The sequence below is a fragment of the Coenobita brevimanus genome, chromosome 34, assembly GCF_032717465.1.
Source record: "Coenobita brevimanus isolate Jiangsu-jjx chromosome 34, ASM3271746v2, whole genome shotgun sequence".
Lineage (NCBI taxonomy): Eukaryota > Metazoa > Arthropoda > Malacostraca > Decapoda > Coenobitidae > Coenobita > Coenobita brevimanus.
Genome location: NC_136987.1, coordinates 1,437,247 through 1,458,425, shown reverse-complemented (window position 1 = coordinate 1,458,425; position 21,179 = coordinate 1,437,247). Strand labels below are relative to the sequence as shown.

The window sequence follows — 21,179 nt, the reverse complement described above, 5'->3', positions numbered from 1 at the left end:
AACAAATCGCCCACTCAAATATCTCTTCACCCCATCCGTCCTCCATCTCATCTTCGGTCATCCCCCTCCCCCTCTTTCCCAAATAGAATAACACCTTGATCCTGAAAGGGGTGGTCACAAACAAATCGCCCGCTCAAATATCTCTTCACCCTATCCCTCCTCCATCTCATCTTCGGTCTCCCCCTCCCCCTCTTTCCTAAGTAGAATAATATTTTGTGAGGTTAGCCAAAAATAATTAACAAAGAAGAGACTGTGTGTGTGTGTATATATGTGTGTGTGTGTGTGTGTGTGTGTGTGTGTGTGTGTGTGTGTGTGTTTTATGCTTGTTTGTGTTTGTATATATAACCGACCCTTGGAATGTCCTCCATGCATATTCTTTCTCTCTCTCTCTCTCTCTCTCTCTCTCTCTCTCTCTCTCTCATTTATTAGTATAGCCGACCCACAGCATATCGTTCGTGCACACTGGGTTAGTTACTCCATTACGGTGAAGTCCAGTATATTTATGAGAGAGAGAGAGAGAGGTTATTCAGTTTCGAAGTTTTGACAGCTTTCATTAAAAAAAAAAAAAAGTCTGTGAGGGTGAATAAGACGGTCTGACGATAGCAAGAACAGAGAGAGAGAGAGATGGGAAGAGAAAGAGAGAAATATGGTGTATTGCGTCATGCACACACATATCGCCCACATTTACACTTACTGATAAACTCTTTGCTCCTCCGCCGCTCCATCCTTCTTAACACTTTCCTTGAGACGGTTTTTCCTTGCGCCGTTAAATCGTCGGGGTAAGTAAATCCACTCAGAAATCTCACCGAAAAATCCAGACACACACACTAACTTCACCTAGATGCACTTAGACACGGGGGTTTGTGAGGAGGAAGAGCGGCACTCAACCTCCCACCTCAAAGGCCATGAACAAACTGAGTGAAATATTCGTCGCCACTCCGCGGCCCGCGCGCGGTCCGACCGTACGGATCCGCAGTGGCCTCACAATCCTCCTTCGGCGCTGAATTTGTAACCTAATTTCGCTAAACTTGATCTATGTCATCGCTAAATTTGTTTCCTAATACCGCTAAGCTTGCTGCTTCATTACCCCTTAGTGTCCACCCCGGGTTAACTCTCAGAGATCACCCTACGGGCAGGGTCAGCCTCAGGAAAATGGTTCACGTGGGCATATAACTGCAGTTGGCACTGACGCATTATGTGGGTAATGCTGTACTGTAGGCCTCAACTCAGTCGCACAGAGTCGCTCGTTACGTACCCGGGTGTACCAGCAATAGCCAGTTATCCTACAAAGGCACTTAGTAGAGTCAGTTCTCTGCTTCAGGTCACACTAGTGTCCATGTTTCACGGCCACAGAATAAGACAGGGAGCACCGGTGCCTTGAAAATGCGAATTTCGTCCTTTTACACCAAATACTGCAAAGCCAAATACCCGAGTTGATTGAATTCATAACCCCGTAGGCCAGACCAGTGCGACGAGTAATCTCATCATTTAACCTACCATTGTTAATTGCCACTACCAAGATAAATGAATCTTTCCAAGACTTACACATTCTTACCACATGCTTGGACAGACTGAACTGCATCATCCAAGAAGCCACCAAATGCCTGCACCTTGGTCTTGGCCCAAAAGACAGTTAATCTCATAGGTTCGCATTCTTGTGCAATTCCTCGAGGGCACTCAGTAGTATCTCCAGCAACTCCAGTAGGATAACTGCATCATCAGCAAAGTCAAGGTCAGTAACCCTCTGTCCACTGCTACTCCACAATGACTACGACTCACAGCTCTGCCAAGTACCCAACCCGTGCACTTGTTATAGGGCATGGGAGTAAGGACACATCCCTGTCTTTTCTTACTGGGAAGAAGTCAGATGTTCCTCCTCCACGCCTGACAGCATTCGTAGTGTTTGAATACAGGCCAGCAATCAGTCGGATTATCCGTGTGGGGATGTCATGAGGTAACAGGAGTTTCCTTAATGCCTCCCGATTTACTGAGTCAAACGCCTTCTTGAGATCCACATAGCTTGCAAGCAGGCCTTGTCGATACTCAAGGTGGCGCTCCACGAGAACTTGAACAACTAGGATGCAGTCAACTGTAGACTTCTTTGGTGTGAATCCGGATTGCTCAGGCCTGTGAAACTTCAGCAGATGATTCCTGATGTGCATCAGGAGAATGTGAACAGGAACCTTCCTTGGTGCATGAGCACTGATAACACACTAGTGTATCCCGCGAGGGGCACTTCCACAACTGAGTCAAGCTTAGTATAGAACAGCTCCTTCTGTTCAAGATCACTCATTTCAGTTGAAGCGTATACAGCAATAAGTGAGATGCAGCCCAAGGAGTGCTTCAACTTCATCCTGCATTATACGTTTATGAACCAAGGTAACCCAGTTGACACAAGAGACAAAGTGAACGGCAGTTGCCACAGCAGCACCTCTAAGCTGGCCATCATCATCACAGCCAGACCAGTAGTATGTGTAACCACAGCTACTGATCTCGTCATGCCGGGGCCCCCTCACTTCAAACAGTACAGCTGTGCCCATTCCCAGTCACCCCAACTCTTGTGACATCAAAGGGAGTCGACCATTCTCCGAAAGGCTTAGAATGTTCAGAGGAGGGACCTCCCCTACCCCCTCCTCGCAAAACTGGGTAAGGGTCAGGCAACCCGCACTGACCCAGGTCCCTCTTCCTGTACTTAAGTAGTGCGAGATGTAAGTTTTTCCAGGCAGGGGACACAAACCCCAGCTAAACCATCCAAAATCAGGGGAGTGCTCACAACACCACTAACCTATGGACAGGGTGTGGGATCCCTGACAAGGGCTATTTAGGTTTGATTCAGAGTTTTGCTTCTCCCAGGTTGACTGCCAACCAAGGTCAGTGAATTCCAGCCACCATGTTACGTGGCCGTTGGCTTGAGTACCTCATCCTCCCTTTGACAGGTCTTATTATAAGTTCTGTGTGGTGTCTAACCCTGCGCCTGACTGGCCTAGGCCAATGTGGTTGCCGGATTAGTCGCCGACGATCCTACTATGAGACAGGTAGTACTGGATTACATGTTGCCAGTTGCAGAACAGCGTCTGACATCACCAAACTTGCCCCTTCGTTGCGTTTACTAATATCGCTAAGTTTACTGCAGACTCCCTGAACTTGCTTATACCCTAAACTTGTTTCCAAATGTCAGTTTGCGAGTACTGTAAAGTGCCATAGGAGGCTTTGCGGCTAGTGGCGTAGATACGGAGGGGGGGGGGAGCTGGGGAGCCTGGCCCCCCCCACTTGCTCCCATTTCAAATTTCGGATAATTTAATGTTTGTACAATGTGTGACATGGATCCCAGAATAGGGCTTGGCTCCACCTCGGCAGCACACCTTCCTCATTATATTTCCATATTACACATCAACATTGTGTTCCATGTTATTTATATCACTGTGAAACGTATTGTAGGTGACAGGAGGCTTGGTAACATCTTCCCTGAAGCAATTCATTCTGTCATACACCAACAGTATACTGTATGCTATTTATGTAATTTAGATTCTGACTTGGTTTATTCATTATAAAACATGATTCAAAAGTTTATTGTACAAACAAATCGCTAAGAGATGGTGTTAAGTAATATTCCACATCCAACTAGACTACATCTTAGGGTCGCATCTTAACACCTTTTCCTTAGCGATTCATTCTGCACAGTAAATAACAGTATCCTTTTGTATGTCAGTATGCTGTACAAATAACACGGAAGATGCTGTTGGGGAGTACCAGGCAAAATAAATAGCTTATGAAAGGGTGTTACGAGGACTTCCATACCCTAGAACACGTCTCGCAGTCCTTTCTCTGACCACTGTGCCAACAAGTGCTGAATACGCTGACTTGGCAACACTGCTTTTCCCTCCCTTGACAGAGATAACCACACACACACACACACAGGGGGAGGGAGAGAGAGAGAGAGGGGGGGAGGGACAAACACCTGCGCTCACACACACACACACACACACACACACACACACACACACACACAGGGGGGGAACAAACACACCTGCACACACACACACACACACACACACACACACACACACACAGGGGGGGAACAAACACACCTGCACACACACACACACACACACAGGGGGGGAACAAACACACCTGCGCACACACACACACACACACACACACACACACACACACACACACACAGGGGGGAACAAACACACCTGCACACACACACACACACACACACACACACACACACACACACACACACATACACACACACACACAGGGGAGAACACACACACACACACACACAGGAGGAGAACACACACACACACACACACACACACACACACACACACACACACACACAGGCCTTAAACAGGAGAGAGAGAGAGAGAGAGAGAGAGAGAGAGAGAGAGAGATAAGGTACGAAAAACAGGTGGGGAAAAATCAGTTTGAATTTTTGTTTCTGATTTTTGAGCTTCCGGGATGAATTAGATAACAAAGATCTGATAGACTGACACTGATAGTCGTCATTTTTGCTCTCACAATATTATTTCCACTTTTCCTTGGCCTAAAATTGCAATCTCTCCACCTTGAATGCCGAGCTGTAACATTAGATTAACACTAGAATGTGATGGGATACTCTTTTCACTGTAACTTGGCCTGAAATTGCCATTTCTCCATCTTGAATGTTTAAATGTAGCAATAGATTAAAACGAGAATATGATGCTATACTCCTTTTGCTCTAACTTGGCCTAAAATTACCATCGCCCCATCTTGAATGCTGAGCTATAAAAACAAATTAACACTAAAATATGATGCGATGACTCTTTTCACATTAACCTCGCTCAAAATTGCCATCGCTCCATCTTGAATGCTGGGTTTTAACAAATTAATACTTGAATATGATGCGATACTCTTTTAACTCTTAACAGCCTAAAATTGTCATCTCTCCATCGTGAATGCAGAGTTTTAGCAGTAGATTAACACTAGAATATGATGCTTGTCACGAAGAAGACGATGGAAAGGATGTAGAGCACTATAAGCATTTTTATTTTTTTCCTGCCACTGAACTACGTGAAGCAAACCGGAGATGGACGAAAATCTTGGTCAAGATGAAAGAACTACAGTTAAGAACAGCAAAATCATCTCTCTCTCTCTCTCTCTCTCTCTCTCTCTCTCTCTCTCTCTCTCTCTCTCAACATGTTGATCCCCTAGATGACCAGGTGTACTCAGAATAAAGAGCTGATTTGACTGGTAACCAAGGAGACTCATTCCTACCTCATAACTAAGACTCATCGAACATAATGCATTATAATTGTGAATTTGCCCAGTTCCGTTAGATATATGCAGACAGACAACTTTATACTTTTCCCATTATTATTATTATTATTATTATTATTATTGGGGGCGTTTGCATAACCAGGCAGCGAAGCCACCAAGCTATGTCAGTACCACCGCGCGAAGGCCCCGTTCTTGATGCCCTTATATATATATATATATATATATATATATAAAGCATTTTGCTGTATCGTTCTCAACGTGATATATTCCATAATATTAATATGATTGTTTACTATTTTTTTTATTTGCCTGGCAGCGAGGGACAATATCACATGGCGGAAGGTGATTGGTTGAAGTGTACAACTGTCAACATCTTTACTGTAAAATAAACCAAATAGTTCTTTCCCGGCTGATACCCAAGTTCTCATTAATACTTGTAATAAAATACGATTAGACTGCCATGCATGAATATCACAAAAACCTACATACTGCACAGTACGTAGAGGTTTGTTATGATGTAGGATACTTTGGGTTGACCGGCACCAGTGTTTACATGTGTTCGCAAGGAGGGGGTGAGGTGGTTGTTGGGGGCGTGAACTTATTTGTACCAGAATGAAGGGCTTATTGTTGGCGGTGTTAATTGGCCTGTGTATTGCAGAAGTACAAGAGCAGGAGCCCACGATAACCTTTGATCCAGATGGAGGTAATTTTTTATATGAAAATCTAGATGAATGTAAATTCTGAGGTAAAGTTCTGGTAAAAAATTTGAATATGTAGCGAGAATTTTCAAAAATAATGTTATTTAATTGAGGGGTACAGTATACATTTCTGAAGTCACAATGTATCATGTATCAATGCGTGAAAATACATAATGGTACAGTTAATGTTGCCCCAGGTTCATTTGGATGTGACCCGGGTGGATTGCAGACTAGAGTTGGCCTTCTGCAGTCCCCCATCCTCCTCTTGAGGGATAAGGTGGGAGTTGAGGGACATTTACAGTGTATGACCAGGCAGCTCTGTCACCCACATGATGCTAGTGCCAGCACATGAAGGCATCCCTCTCCAGCACTTCATAGTGTTATTTAATTTTCAGAGATACCCGTGGTGGAGGGGTTCGGTGGCAACGTTGACATTGTTGAGGAGGAGGATGTGTTGGTGTTGACGAGAGATAACTTCCTGCACGTTGTTAACCCTAAGGAGGCCATACTGGTGGAGTTTTATGCACCATGGTAAGTCTTTTGTGTAGGGTTCGTATAAAAGTTTTGTGTATTGGCCTGGCCTATACAGTATTGTTATTTAATTAGTAATTATCATGGCTCACCCCACCTTGGGGTGTGAAAGGTCTTGATGATGATACTGTACTCCAAAATTTTAGGCCAAGCCAGAGTAAAAAAGGCATAGATGATGTTAGTATTAAGGTGCAGTCACTTGTGTATATAGCCACTGCCAAAAAATTGGAGGAGGAAGGGATAAGACTGCCACGGGGTACCTTTATATAATCATCCCAGTGGTATAAGGCAGAGCTAAATGCCAGTGTTTATCAGGTGTGGCCACTGCAAGGCATTGGCACCCGAGTATGCAGCTGCGGCCAAGGTTCTGAAGGAGGAAGGGATAAGACTGGCCAAGGTTGATGCCACTAAGGAAGCAGAGTTGGCCAAGGAGCACCTGGTGTCTGGCTACCCTACCATTAAGCTGTTCAAGAAAGGCACACCCACAGAGGATTACAGCGGCCCTCGCACTTCTCAAGGTACTGTCGTTCATGTTTAGAGTGATGTATCCTGGCATAATAGGTGGCTGTAAAGCTATGTGCAGAATGGTTTTTGGCCTGTCAGGTGGAGTCAGGATTCCAGGGGCTTGAATGGTCATGAATATGAGTGTGGCTCATTTCAGTTGGACAGGCTTTTAGTGTCTCATTCTAGTTTTTTCTGGCTCAGGAACCTGCCTAGCCCCACCTTGGGATGGGAATGGTCTGGATGATGATGATGAACTTGGCATAATTTTAGTGATAAGCTGGTGATTCTCCCCATATTTACAATGCTTATGTGATGGAAAAGCCATAGAGAAGTCCCCAGTCCTTCCAGTTCAAGTAGACAGTGTAAAAAATATTATGTAAGTACTGTATATCATTCCCAGTTACTGTGTGGGCTGGATCTTTACATTTACACTTTTTATTGCCATTAGGGCCCCAGTGTTACAGAATTTGCATAGTTACCAAGGACACATTCCCACCTCATAACTAAGGTTTATCAAATTTCATTCCACTGCAACATTTATAGTATTCAAGTCGTGGCAGTGGCTCAGTTCCATCAGTTCAAAACAAATTAACTGTAGTAACCAAGGGCCTATTTTTGCTTCAGAATTAAAGCTCATCAGATTTCATACAACCTTGACTTCAAGTGTTCAGGTTGTGGGAGGGATCTGTTTTGCTTAGAAAAATACAAACCAACCACAGCACAACCTCCCAAAATCCAAACATCCAGTTTCCAAAAACCTCCACTTCCCAGAGTATTTTTTCATGCAGTAAGACTGTTGAAATTATGTCCTCCTACAGTCAGTGTGTAATTATTTTAAAATTTTGTGTGGAGAAGTAAAGCAGATGGTGCAAGATAGTTTGTTGCATTTACTGTTTGTGGTACGGTACTTTAGGCTATTGTTTTTTCTTACATGATATTCTCTTCATTATTATGCTCTTACTTTTAACATGTTCCATTTTCCATGAAGCCTTTGGACTCGGACATTTTGTATTTTGAGTTTTACCATACAGTATATCATATTGATAGATTGATATTGTCAGCTAACTTCCCTTATTATTCCCAGTGTAAGCTAATACTGTTTTCTTCTACCAGCGATTGTGGAGTACATGAGGATGCATGCAGATCCAGACTATACCCCACCACCTTCAGCCGTCATTGTTCTCACTGTGGCAAACTTCAGCAAGACCATCAAGTCAAAGGAACTTATTTTGGTGGAGTTCTATGCTCCCTGGTGCAAACATTGCAAGGCTGTGAGTACATCATGACGTTTACATTTACAGGCTATTGTTTTAAAGTTAAAGATAGTAGGTGGGTGGCTACCATGGACCCTAGAATGTACTACCATGAATGAAGTGTGGCTACAAGCTTTATAACTAGTCACACACCATCAGTAGGCAGGAAACATTCAGACACAAGTAGTCAATCGGTGATTAGGCTTCTGAGCAACTGGGCTATGGGGGCATAAGTGGTGTGTGTATGATGTCCATTTCACTGATCATGCTCTTTATATTTTTACTTTATGCTTTCTCTTTCCATGTTTTGATATCATTCCGCACCGTAGCATCAGGTGGATTTAAGGGCTAGGATGATGATATTTTATCTCCATTCTTTTCCTTTTCCAGCTGGAACCAGAGTACGAGGGAGCTGCCAAGATTCTCCAGGCTGACGGGATCCCTCTGGCCAAAGTAGATGCAACCAAGGAGAAAGAAGTGGCAGATGAATACAGTGTTCATGGATACCCCACCCTTCTGGTGAGTAGTGGGTTGTTTTGGTATTTGTGGCTGTTATTGTTTTGGGTCAGGCTGGACATGCGGTCATAGTAGCGGGATTGTGTAGTAGACCCGCTACAGGATTTGCAACAATCTCCCTAGACTCCTAGAGGGATAGTGGTAGTCAGAACACCATATAACATTTCCATATACTGAGTGACGACCCTGCAAAAAGAGGTGCCTGGAGGTTTTTTAATCACAGGGACATCAAGGGAAGTAGGCTGGTCATTTCCTCTTACAATTTTTCCCTTCTGGACAGTGGTAGCCTAATGTTGACCCCTACATCTCAAAAGGAGGCAGGTAATATGGGATTAGATGTTATACTGTTTTTGCTCTAACTTGGCCTAGACTTTCATGAAGTTCAGTTGCAGAAAAATGGTCATGGCTGTATGTCCTTTCCACAGCACTTCTTTGTGAGTGGGAGGGGAGGGCAGTCAAATGGTGGGTGACGAGTGACTTGGAGGCGTTTTGTCTGCGGCCACCCTTTGCGGGATTAGGGTGTTGGGCTGTAGGTAGATAGATAGTTGATATACTGTTACAACTCAGCATTCAAGATGGATAGATGGCAATTGTAGACCAAGTTAGAATAAAAAGAATATTTGATTTATTACCATTTTATGCAAATTTCCTCAGGTATTCCGCAGAGGGAGAAAGTTTGAATTCCGTGGCAAGCGGGACCAGATGGGGATGGTGGAGTACATGAAGGAACAAGCAAAGTTACCATCACAGGAAGTCCAGTTGGTTCAGGAAGCTCGTAACAACCTGGCTCGTACAGATGCAACCATCATCGGCTATTTCTCGGACAAAAATGACATGTTTGAGGAGTATGTAGGAGCTGCTAATGAACTGAGAGGTAAGATCATGGATTGTAGTTGTAGCAGTACTGGTAATTGTAGTAGTAGCTGTGGTAGTAGTAGTTACAACCTCAGCTTGTTTAAATATGAACCCAGTGTAATACAGGCCGAAAATGCCTTTCTCCAGCAGTGCACTTATCCATCAGGGTATAGTGAGTGAGTTGAGGGATGTTTGAATAATTAGGCAGTAGAGATGCTTATATTGATCCCACCACATGAAGGTGTTCCTCTCCAGTACCACACATGTACAGTAAATTCATTGCATTTGTACCTCATCTTGATTTTAGATGGAAGTGAAGTTTGGGATGATGATGATGAAATACATTAAACGTAGCTAAGATTATACAGTATATGTTTTTTCAGGGAAGCTGCCTTTCTTCCACACCTTTGAGAGTGAAGTTGCTGAGGCATTTAAGTTGAAGACAGACACTTTAACCATCCTGATGCCTGAAATTTACCACTCCCGCTATGAGGAGAAGGTGTTCCGCTATACCAAGGTGAGTCTGGTGATCTGTCTTATCTGTCTTTATCTGTCTGTCTATTGTCAGATTTCTCAGTCAAGTTAGGGATGGCCGCAAACAAATGGCCTCCACATTGCCCTGTCCTCTTCAGTGTGGCTGCCTTCCCCTCAAATCAAACCCCAGCCCTCTCTCAAATTTCTCTCTACTCCTTTCTTCCATCGCATCCTTGGTCTCTCCCTCCTCCACTCCTACTTCACCTCTCTCCCATACACTAATGATAATGGATAAGATCAGTCCGACATTTTGGTACATCTTGGATAGGATGCCTGTGTGTGGTGGCACTGATATAACGGTGTATCCAGTGCCCAGTCGTACAAACATCCCTCGGCATCTTTCCTGTCTCCCCAAAGGAGGATGGTGGACTGCTGGAGAAGGGCAGTATTGGACTTACATTTCAGATTAACCTGGGGCTCTGACTACTGTTACTAGTAATATGTGTTAATGGTTAATATTTTGTCTCATAAGTTTCTGTTCTACTAAAGACTTCACTTATCCTCAAAACTTGGGAATGACGTGACTGTCATTTCATAAGCAGTTTTGTTAAAACAGTGGCACCTGCTCATTCCTGTAAGCCTCCATCACAGTATCATGGTAGTAGATAAGATTAGCTTATTTTTCTGTATGGTAGTACCTTTTTATAATGTTTTGTCAGCCTGTGGATTATTTTTTTTCATATCAGGAAGTTTCAGGTTGACTAGATCTTTGGGGGGAGGGAGGGGGAATAGGTAGAGGAAGTAGAGGGATTCAATAGAGGAAATAAAGAAGTCCTCATTGATTAGTATTTTGCAGTATACACATTCAACCCAGCAGTGTATGATAATGGAAGGTTGTAGGTGATGGGTTGACCATGGGAGTTGCTGCCCTGGTTATGCATGGTTACATCTTAGGAACAGATATAAATGTTGTTGAAGGGAATGAAATTTGATTACCAGTACCTGATTTTGTTGGCATCTTTATCTTGTGTGATGGGGACTTACAAACAGAAGTTTTTGTGTGTTGGAAGGTTTATTTCTATCCTAGACAACGGAAATATACAAAGAGGTGGCTGAGTGGGTATGTCATGTTGAATAGGGTAATACAGGCATAACTGAACCTGTTACTGTGTTTCTCTTTATTCTAGACATTGGATAATTATGTACAAAGAGATAGTCAAGTGGGTATGTAGTACTGAGTAAGGTGATGCAGGTTTCGTTGAAGCTATTACTGTTCTTCTTTATTGCAGACAGAGCTGGCAGTGTTTTATTGATGTCATTGCTTTGTTTGTTTAATCTAGACAACAGGTACATACAAAGATATGGCTGATTGGATATCTCGCTACTCTGTGCCTTTGGTGGGTCAACGCACCAAGAGCAACATGGAATTTAAGTACGCTACTCGACCTCTTGTGGTGGTGTACTATGACGTCAATTTTTCTCATCAGTACATTAAAGGTAAGTTAGTATATGATCCACAGAATACAGTCAAGAAAAAAGTATTGCACACCTTACTGGATGTATCATTCTGAAACATGGATGTAGCAGTGTGATATATGGAGCACATTGTGATTACCGGGGTATGAGTGCATATGTTACCTGTGGTAATTATAGGGACTCATAATTGCCAAAAGGTTAACATTCTGGATGCTGTGTTTTTTAAAGCACTAGGTTCATGTGTGTCCTACAATACTCGCTCATTTTCGCATCCATCATACCCCAGGTGTGCTTCTTTAAAGGCTACATAGATGGAAGGGATGTGGAACCTTGAGTGGATGGGTGTACATATAGTGTGCTCCCTCAGTCTTGGCCAGAGCAGTGGTTATATTGAATAAAATTGTTTACCAAAATTCAGTATATGCACTAAATACCTTATATCAGTGTCATCACAGAATCATGTCAGTGAAGACACATTTGGTAATAACTTATGATGAATTAGTAATAAGTCAGCATGAATTCACATTCGTCATACAGTACCTTTGCCAGGAATCCCACACCTCTTTTCCATAGTGCTGGATCTGGTCAGAAGAATGTCCTAAATAGTGACTTGGTTGATATTAGGAATTACAGTACATTGTATTTTTAATTTATTTATTTTTTTTGTGCTGTCTGGACATTGCTACTCCTCACCCTGCCCCTGGATGGGAAAGGAAGTCCGGATGATGGTGATGATGTATTTTTTAACCTGTACTGTAAAGGTAGCAGAGGTAATAGTTCTCCCTCATCAGATTTTGTCTTGCCTTTTGGATCCTGCCTCACTCCATCCTTGAATGGGAGAGAGAGGTTGGAATGATGATGATTTTGTTACATATAATAACCCTGGTTTTCATTAATTTATGTTTTTGGCTTAGTAATACAGTATCTCATTTAGTTAGTATCATACTTCCCCCCCCCCTTGATCCTACCTCATCTCACCGTGGACTTGATTTATTTATTTATTTTATTTTATTTTTTTGACAGATACACAGTTCATCCGCAACAAGATCCTGCCAGTTGCTGATAAGTTCCGGGACATAAGGTTTGCGATATCAAATGAAGAGGAATATGAAGACGAGATCCAGAGTCTGGGCCTGGAGGACTCTGGTGAATCCGTCAATGTGGGAGCGTTCTCGGCCAACCTGAAGTAAGTACAACGGTTCATTCATCCATCCATCATCCAATTCTACGTTGCCCCATGAGGAGTGTAGAAGCTCGGGGTTAGGCAATTCGGTTCAGACATTGAAGATGAGAGTGACCAGCCTCACTCATCCCTGAGTGGCATTACATGAGCAATAACCCCATCCACCTCTTGGATATAAACCTTCACTGGCTCAATCCGGTTGGAGCGCTGTAAATACCCACTAAACCACCAGGCGCCATAATTGGGTTATATGGTTACCACCCTACATAGTAAATGGTTTCCTGGTGTACAGGAAACCATTAGGCTTGTCACTCAATGTAGAGTCACCCATAGGCAGAGGGAAGAGGAAAGAGTGAAGGAAAGAAAGACAAAGGAGGGAGTGTAAAGTCTCCCGTAGGTAGAAGGACGAGGAAAGAATGAAGTAAAGAAAAACAGAAGAGGAAGGAAGGAATGGAGTGAGGAGAGGAAAGGGCAGACACCCGAGAGCAGCGCTACATCAAGTGAGTGGATGGTGAGTGCCCCCACCTACCACACTGTAAAATGCCCGCCCCCTCTTGGATTCGAACCCAAGAATCGAGGCACAGGCAATATGAGAAGAGTACGCTACCGATTGAGCCACCGGTAATGTACACCAATAAAATATAAAAAAATTCATTACTCCTGGGTGCGGTGGACAGCTGAAATGATTTGTAAAAGTGAAACCATGTTCATATGGTACCGGTAGGAGTTCAGAACACATGGTCCCTGTGTCATGCTGTATCACACCACATGGGTAACCTGTAGTTATTTTAGTGGGTGTACCTTAACCTTGGCTAGGTTTTTGTCCCTTTGCAGTGGAATATTTTTTTTATTTATCAGGTGGAGTCAAGATTCGAGGCTTGAATGGTGAGTGAAAGCGAGTGTAGCTCACTCAGTTGGGAATCCTTTGGTTGTTTATTTATTTATTTATTTATTTTTTTGTCGACCCTACCTCACCCTACCTTGGAGTGAGGAAGGAGTTCAGGATGATGATGATGATGATGATGAAAACTTTGCTTCCATAAAAGTTTCTGTGTATCCATGCGTATACAAAATTAAACCCAGAGTGAATTTTAAGTCAGAAAACTGGTGAATCGCTTTGCAGACCTTATTAATTGGTGATGTGTGTGTAGTACTGTTCTTTGTTCATTGAACTAGACAGAAATTTTTGTCTCTATTTGGCCTACATCTCATAGCTGAGGTGCAGAATAAGATGATGCTTCATCCTTTCATGGTATACACAGAGCGTCTTCATGACTAGCACCATGTTTTAGTGTTAATCTCTTAGAGAATAGATGGATGGGTACCATTGATGCTGGGAGATACCGTACCCCTCTGAGTGTGAAGTGTGGCTACTAGTCTTGTAACCAGCCACATAATCATCGCTCTTAGGCAGGAGACATTCAGCCGCATATAGTCACTTGATCTTCCTTCTGGATGACTACATAATTAGAGTCCAAGCCAAGACTTGCATTGTTACAAAGCTTGTTAGACATTAGTTTTCTCCTCAACATCTCCAGCAACTGTTGAAGTAATTATAGTAGCTGGTTTTTGGCACTTTAGTTTCCAGTCCATAGAAAACATTGGCTTTATCGTGCCTAACCCCAATACAGGGATTCCCAGTAGGAAGCATGGTGTCATTGTTTTAATGTAATCTCTTGTTATAGCTTGGCATATAAGATGGAGAAATGATTTTATTCTGAACATGTATGTTTTGAACCTTGCATCACTATGGACCCTTCTGGGATGATTCTTACTTCATTGAGGCAACCTCCAAGCTGTGGCCAAAGGGTTCATTATGGTATTTTCTTATCCAACAGGTACCCAATGGAACCAGAGGAAGACTTTAGCTCGGATGTCCTGGAGGAGTTTGTGGAGAAGCTGAAGGCAGGTGAGTTCCCCAAAGCACTGATTGTCACCTTTATATTGTGCATTTTTGTTTGCCCTGTTCCTCTAACCCCTTGAATACAAAACGGTGACTTATTTTCTGGTTTATTGTTACATTTTGTGGTGATTTTATTAAGTTTAGGAAAGGCTGCTTGAACAGGAAGGATTAAGTATCTGTGGTCTTTGTATATCCCTTCACACAGAAATACTGTATCTTCCTTTAAAGGTGAATAAAAGTCTGGGTAACCTAATAAAAATGAATTATATCATCAGGTTCTTGTGGATAATTTGTGAGTGTAGTACAGTACTGTATGTATGTCAGGTATAAAATAAGTTTAAAATTTTCTGTAATGTGTATTGTGGGTCACAAAAGTATCGGTGCACAATATGTGTGAAACATTTTGGACCACAGAACGAAGGTCGCTGAAATATTAGTGTCCGACCTACCATACGTTGGTAGCCCTGATGTCAGGAGGTGTCTTATATCGTTAGCTAGCAATATCCTCGTGCAAACATATAGCAGATGATATGTTTATGTAAACAGACATTATTCATACACAATGAGACGTTGGTAAACATGAGCAGTTGTTCGAATGTTTTCAGCAGACATCGGACCCCCTGTACACCAATACTTATGTCGCCCATAGCAAATGTTCAGGTTTGAAGTAAATTTATAGAGGATTGAGCAGAATTAAGAGCATACAGTTCAGTACTAAGTGTCTGCCTATCTGTTTAGAGCAAAATGCTTTATTCCCAGAGGAGGTGGCCTTGAACAGATCACTTCCATGTCGCTCTTCCTTTCTGTCATTGGTCTAACCTCCCCTTATCTCTCACCACCCACATTCTTATACCTCTCCATCCCATGCCTCCACCTCATTCTTGGTGGTAAGTTTTACAGTATCACATCCAAGTTGTTTTTGCCTCAGCAGGAAAACTAGCACCATTTTATGCATTCCCAACCAGTCCCAGGAGACAGGACAGACTGATGAAGGTTGTGGTAGCTCTTTATTAAGGTCAGGTCCGTAATGCATGTTTTGTGCCCCAATACAAAACCTGGCACCATTTTTATGACCTGAATCCATTTCCAGAGTGACAGGATGGACAGGCGGGGGTTGTAGTAGTCCATAGTTTTAACATGCTAAAAGTTGTTGCCTCTTAGAAGGAAAGATACAGTTTTTGCAATCCCAGCCTCTTCTTAGTAAAATCCAAAGCCATTAAAATGTATGCCTCCCCACAGGCAAGCTGTCACCATTTTTACGCTCCCAGCCAGTTCCCAAGCGACAGGATGGTCCAGTGAGGGTGGTGGTTGCACGGAGCTTCCAGGCGGAGGTGATGAAGACCAAGAAAGATGTACTTATTGAGTTTTATGCTCCATGGTGCGGCCACTGCAAGTCACTGGAGCCAACGTATAAAAAGTTGGCCAAGCAGCTGTCCAAGAGTAACCCCGATGTGGTTGTGGCCAAGATGGATGCCACAGCCAATGATGTGCATCCACAGTTCAAGGTGGAGGGATTCCCCACAATATATTTCCTTAAGGCTGGGGAGAAGGACAACCCCATACCCTTCACTGGGGACCGCTCACTGAAAGGACTAAAGGTGAGATTGTACTTGAATAATTCTTATGGTGCATGCCATGAAATTCAAGTCTATCTTTTAATCTCTCACCCAGTCTTCTAAAAATTAATCGTCAGCCACAACTCTTCTCATTTCTATGGTTGGGGTAAGCTAGGGTTCAGAGAGAGAGAGAAAAAAAAAAGAAATGTAGGAGAGAAGTAGATTGGGGGTAAGGTAGGGTCCAGAGGGCAAGAAAAATCCAATAGAAGAAGTAGAAAGTCTGAGCAGTGAAGTGGGCTACACTCATTTTCTCACAATTCAAGTTGCAGAATCCAGACACCAGTTAATGAGTATACATTACAGTACTAAGTGTCTGCTTATACCTGTGTATCTGTCTATTTAGAGTAGAGTTGTTTTCATCTGACATAAATATCCAGTTACATGTTGAATACCTGTATTAAGTTGTGCCTGCATGAAATTCAATGAGCCCTAGTTGTGAGGTAGGAATGAGTCTTCTTGGTTACTAGTTAAATTGCTCCCCTAGTCTGACAACACTTGGTCATCAGCTGAACTGAAAGGGGTTAGGGATGTGTCAGATTAGAATAAGCATATTATTTCTTGTATATGTCCACATTACCGTCCAATAGCTGTTGCAATATTTTGACCTAAATGATGGTGATGATGATGAACTTTTACCTTTCCATTTGCAGGATTTTGTGGCCCAAGAGGCAAGCATCTTCAACACTGAGGAAGCAGAGGATGTCAAGGATGAGCTTTAGGCCCTGGCATGTAAGACCACCTGTACAATACCTGTCAATAAGTAGATGTAAAAGCAGATATTGTCCTTTGTTGAGAGGAAAGTCCTTTGTACAGTAGCTTATATATATGAAGGTTGTCACATGCACTAGGTAGAACTCGTTAAGGGAGATGCAGTGTAGGGAAGTGTTGTGTATGTAGATAGTGAGGTATAAATTAATTTTGTACTTGTAACTATCATTCCATCCATTTGTTATGCCGAATTTAGTCCAACTTGACCCAGATTATTTTCCCTACACAGAATATTTCACCTAGCTTTGTGGTAGAGAAAAACAAGACTGCTGTACATGCTTTTCAAAGTAGGTCTTCATGACTGACTTAGTATTCTAATGCTAAGCTTGGCATTCAAGATGGAGAGATGGTAATTTTGAGGCAAGTTATAGTAAAAGGAGTATACTGTGGTGTGAAATGATGTGTAAATGAACAATTGGAGCTTTAATATGTAGAATTATGTCTGAATGGTAAATAGTGATAAATCCTTGTAACAATCAGGAAAGTACTAATTTGATAGTTGTTTTGGTATTAGATTTGTTGTCCATGTAAACAGTATGGTAGTTAAACCTTATTAGACATTGTCTTCTACAATGATGTATTTTATATACCGGTATGTACTTGTGTTACCTCCAGGCTGTTATATTCAGGTAGGTTAGAGCTCACTTGTGTTACCTCCAGGATGTTATATTCAGATAGTTTAGAGCCCCTGTAGTGAGTGTGAGTTAGACCTCTCATTGAAGGCTCTGTGACCTCTTTTTGTGTGTTTATAAAGGCTCAAAATGCTTGCATATATCACCTAATGGTGGCTCTCCACGCTGCTCAATCTCTTGCAGCCCCATAGTTCAGTCCGTTAACCCTGAGGTCACACTGTATGACCTCATCTGATGTCTTTCTTTGTTCTGTCTCGGGCAACATTACCCTCAGCATTCATGCCTCTCCAGTTTGAGAAGTCATACAGTCAGAAAAAAATAATCTGGAGATAGCATAAAGAAAAAAAAAAAGCAAAAGGAATTAATATTATTATTATTTTTTTTTTTTTTTTTTTTTCCCCAGCCTTCATTTCTCCAGCCCTTTCAATATAACTTGTTATAATCTTATTACCGTACTGTTAGACATTTTTTTCATCGCCATCTTGCAGTCCCTTGGGAACCCCCAAATCCTGTTGAAAGGGTCACATAGTACTGCACAAGTAGTGTCGTCATCCATACCTCTTCCCTACCCTATAATGAGGTGATGTAAGGTCCTGAGAGCCAGAAAAGAAAAAAAAAAAGCAGTGTCACCTCCATAAGCATATGCTCAGCTATATAATTTGAAGAGAAAGAAAGGAAAAAAAGGCGAGCTGGATGTTTTGGTGCTCATCAGAACTGAGTGCAATAATTATTTTCTATCTTTACTATCACTTCAAATTTTTGGAACTGAAGACCGTATGATTATTTTCTTTTCTATGAGTACTATGAAATTTTAGAACTGAAAACCATATTATAACAAATCTGTTGAGGGTTTTTCTTAAAAGGAATGCCTCATAGTAACTTCTAGTGCTGTGAGCTAGGGTAAAATTAAGTATTAACATAGTTATAAGTACAGTACATCCATGTTATATGGTCATTAACTTCTGCGATTAATAAGAATTGGGAACCCTTTTTGTTTTGCGTGTTTTTTTCGCTGGTATGATCACCGTGATTAGTGACTTAAGGGATAGTTTTCTCACTTATACTATCGCCGCAGCGCTAAATTCATTAATCGGTTTCGGAAATACATCCCAGTTGTGAAATGAGGCTGTGATGTACTGTACATTGTTCCACAGGAGAAAATTCCATGCTGAGTATTACACTCAGGACTGGCACTTCTGTTAATATAAGGAAGTAAAAGTATCAAAGTTAGGTACTGTATTATGTTCATACAGGAAGTGGACAGTGTTTATAGATTCATTGGATATGTTTTGTTTATACTCATGTATTCGTAAGAAAAAGTAATTTTTTAGTAAAGAGACTGAGGCTAGTGCAGTCTGGAGCGTGACTGAGATTTATACTTAATACTGCATTGTAAAAGCATTTAACCATCACTAATGCTTTACATGAGATCCGTCAGTATTCATCACCTCTTTAAATTCCAAGTTTGAAAACCTAATGTATTTCAGTGCTTGCAAGAGATACTAAACAGTTTTTAAGCCAGTACTGATAAAAGATCAGTATTCCCACTGACATAGAAGATTTTCTGCATTTTCCCTACTTCACATTCAGCACAAACCATGACAGAAAAAAGAAAAGAAAAAAAAAAGAAAAGTGTAGATTGCAGTGTGTGTGTGTATTTTTAATAGCCAGATTTCATTGAGAGTCTGGGTGATTTTTATATGCTTAGCAGTCAATTAAAACATGAATGTAAATATGTAGAGGCGAGAACAGCAATGTACGTGAATCCAGATATCTTGAAATGAACGGATCCTGAATTTGGCTCTTGTTTATTTATTTATTTATTTATTTATTTTTTCCCTTGGATGGAACACTTTTGCTGGCTTCTGACTTTTGGTTCTTTCTTGCATAAAAGAAAAAGGAAACTTAATAGAGATTCTGAATGTTGCTCAACCTGTATTGTACTATATAGCCAAAGTATCAGTACATACATGAGAATCAGAAAAAGCGATTGTCTTGTGTTCGCATGTGGAGGATAATTTTCCTTAAGTTGTTCTATATCTATGCTTAGGCAGGAAAAGCAGTTTGTGTTTTGATCATGGAAGGACTTTGAAAACGTGTAACTGCTTTATATTCAAGGCATTACGTTTTAAGCAGCACAAAATGCTTAGAGGTGTTGTGTATGTGCATAGTAAGGAAAGGCCCTTTGCATTTGTTTTTATAATTAAAAGATGTAGAAAAACCATAGCAGCTTTCTATTTGAGACATTACAGTCCTGAAGAGGCTAAGCAGTGCAAAAGATTCAGTGGTATATTTCTGGGTGTACGTATGTGTGCATAGTAAAGAAAAGCAGTGTATGTTTGCATGTTAAAGAACTTGGGAAAAAAAGAATTACTTTATGTTTGAGGCATAACATGTACAGTATTTCTGAAGATGCAGTTTAAGCGGCACAAAAGACGTCATGGTTGTCTATATGCTTAGGGAGGAAAAGGAGTTCTTAATGACATTTTGATAAAGGATTTTTGAAAAGACTAACTGCCATATATTCAAGGCATTACCCATAGTTGTAAGTGGCAAAAATGGTTGGCAGTGTTTGTTTGTCCCAGATGAAAAAAAAAAAAAAAAAATTGACTCTGGGTGACCATCTTTTGTTTATTTTTGTGCTAACGGGCAATTTACTTGGCTTACAAATGGCCTCTCGTACTGAAGGGTTTATTAAGCAGCATCTAACCCCCCCCAACAGTTTCAAAAGTCTGTTGCAATTTGAATATAAGTCAGGAAACGGAAAGAATAAAGTTAAAAAGACATCCCGAGGTACTGTTGTGTACATTGACATAGATCCTCTTCATTATGATAAATAATGGGAGAATGAACTGTAACTTTTGAAACCTAGTGAGGCATTCTTCAAAACTCTGCAAATTTTTTCAGGATACTTTGTTCTAGTTTCACAATTGTTTTTCTGATATGTGGAACGATATTCCCAACCGCAACTGAACATAAAAGTTAATGGTAAGTGGTTATTTGCTGTGGATGCACATTCCTACTTATTTGAGAGTTAAGAGCCCTTGTCTATTTTCTCTTACTTTTGTAAAAATAAAGTTGTAATACAAACTTTGCTTTTATTGAAGCAGGGACTGTCTGTTTCTTAGACGCAGCATTGTCAGGTTCTTACTTTTGTGTAAGTACCCAAAACCTCAAGTTCCATTTTATCTGTACAGTAATTGTTGTCATCACCTTCATTTTCATTATCACCATCATATGTTTGATGCCATGCTTCCCCCCTGGGGAACCCCCAAACAGGGGATGGCTGTGATAGAAACCCCTCCAGGCTACCTTATCCTCATACACCATTCTCACTCTCTCACATTCTTCTTCTTCCCACTCTCTTTAATGTACTGTTCCACTCTTTTCTTCCAGATCACATACACGTCTGTCTCTACCAGCACTGCCCTCTGTATCACTTAAATCTTTAGTAAAACCACTGTGATGTTTTGAGGGTGTGAATGAATGACAGTGTGTTTAT

The 21,179-nt window shown here is 41.6% G+C and overlaps 2 protein-coding genes across 2 annotated transcripts; one reads left to right on the top strand and one right to left on the bottom strand.

Annotated features, from left to right (window-relative positions):
• Positions 1 to 1,775: 1,775 nt before the first annotated feature.
• On the bottom strand, positions 1,776 to 2,162 carry LOC145396074 (uncharacterized). Its single transcript, XM_080269540.1, has one exon. It carries the CDS (start codon positions 2,160 to 2,162, stop codon positions 1,776 to 1,778), a length of 387 nt encoding a protein of 128 aa, XP_080125666.1.
• A 3,706-nt stretch (positions 2,163 to 5,868) lies between these two features.
• On the top strand, positions 5,869 to 17,371 carry LOC145396040 (protein disulfide-isomerase A4-like). Its single transcript, XM_080269503.1, has 12 exons — positions 5,869 to 5,971; positions 6,362 to 6,497; positions 6,813 to 7,015; positions 8,115 to 8,272; positions 8,645 to 8,773; positions 9,425 to 9,644; positions 10,009 to 10,142; positions 11,440 to 11,596; positions 12,599 to 12,761; positions 14,597 to 14,667; positions 15,901 to 16,259; positions 16,928 to 17,371. The coding sequence occupies exons 1-12, from the start codon at positions 5,881 to 5,883 to the stop codon at positions 16,994 to 16,996; spliced, it is 1,890 nt and encodes a 629-aa protein (XP_080125629.1). The 5' UTR covers positions 5,869 to 5,880; the 3' UTR covers positions 16,997 to 17,371.
• Positions 17,372 to 21,179: the final 3,808 nt, after the last annotated feature.

What these genes read in the sequence shown, in the direction of transcription:
- LOC145396074 (XM_080269540.1), bottom strand. Translation starts at nt 2,162, where the DNA reads ATGCACATCAGGAATCATCTGCTGAAGTTTCACAGGCCTGAGCAATCC.
- LOC145396040 (XM_080269503.1), top strand. Translation starts at nt 5,881, where the DNA reads ATGAAGGGCTTATTGTTGGCGGTGTTAATTGGCCTGTGTATTGCAGAA. An exon ending in CGGCCCTCGCACTTCTCAAG is followed by an intron (nt 7,016 to 8,114) that starts GTACTGTCGTTC and finishes TTCTTCTACCAG; the next exon opens with CGATTGTGGAGTACATGAGG. An exon ending in ATGGATACCCCACCCTTCTG is followed by an intron (nt 8,774 to 9,424) that starts GTGAGTAGTGGG and finishes AAATTTCCTCAG; the next exon opens with GTATTCCGCAGAGGGAGAAA.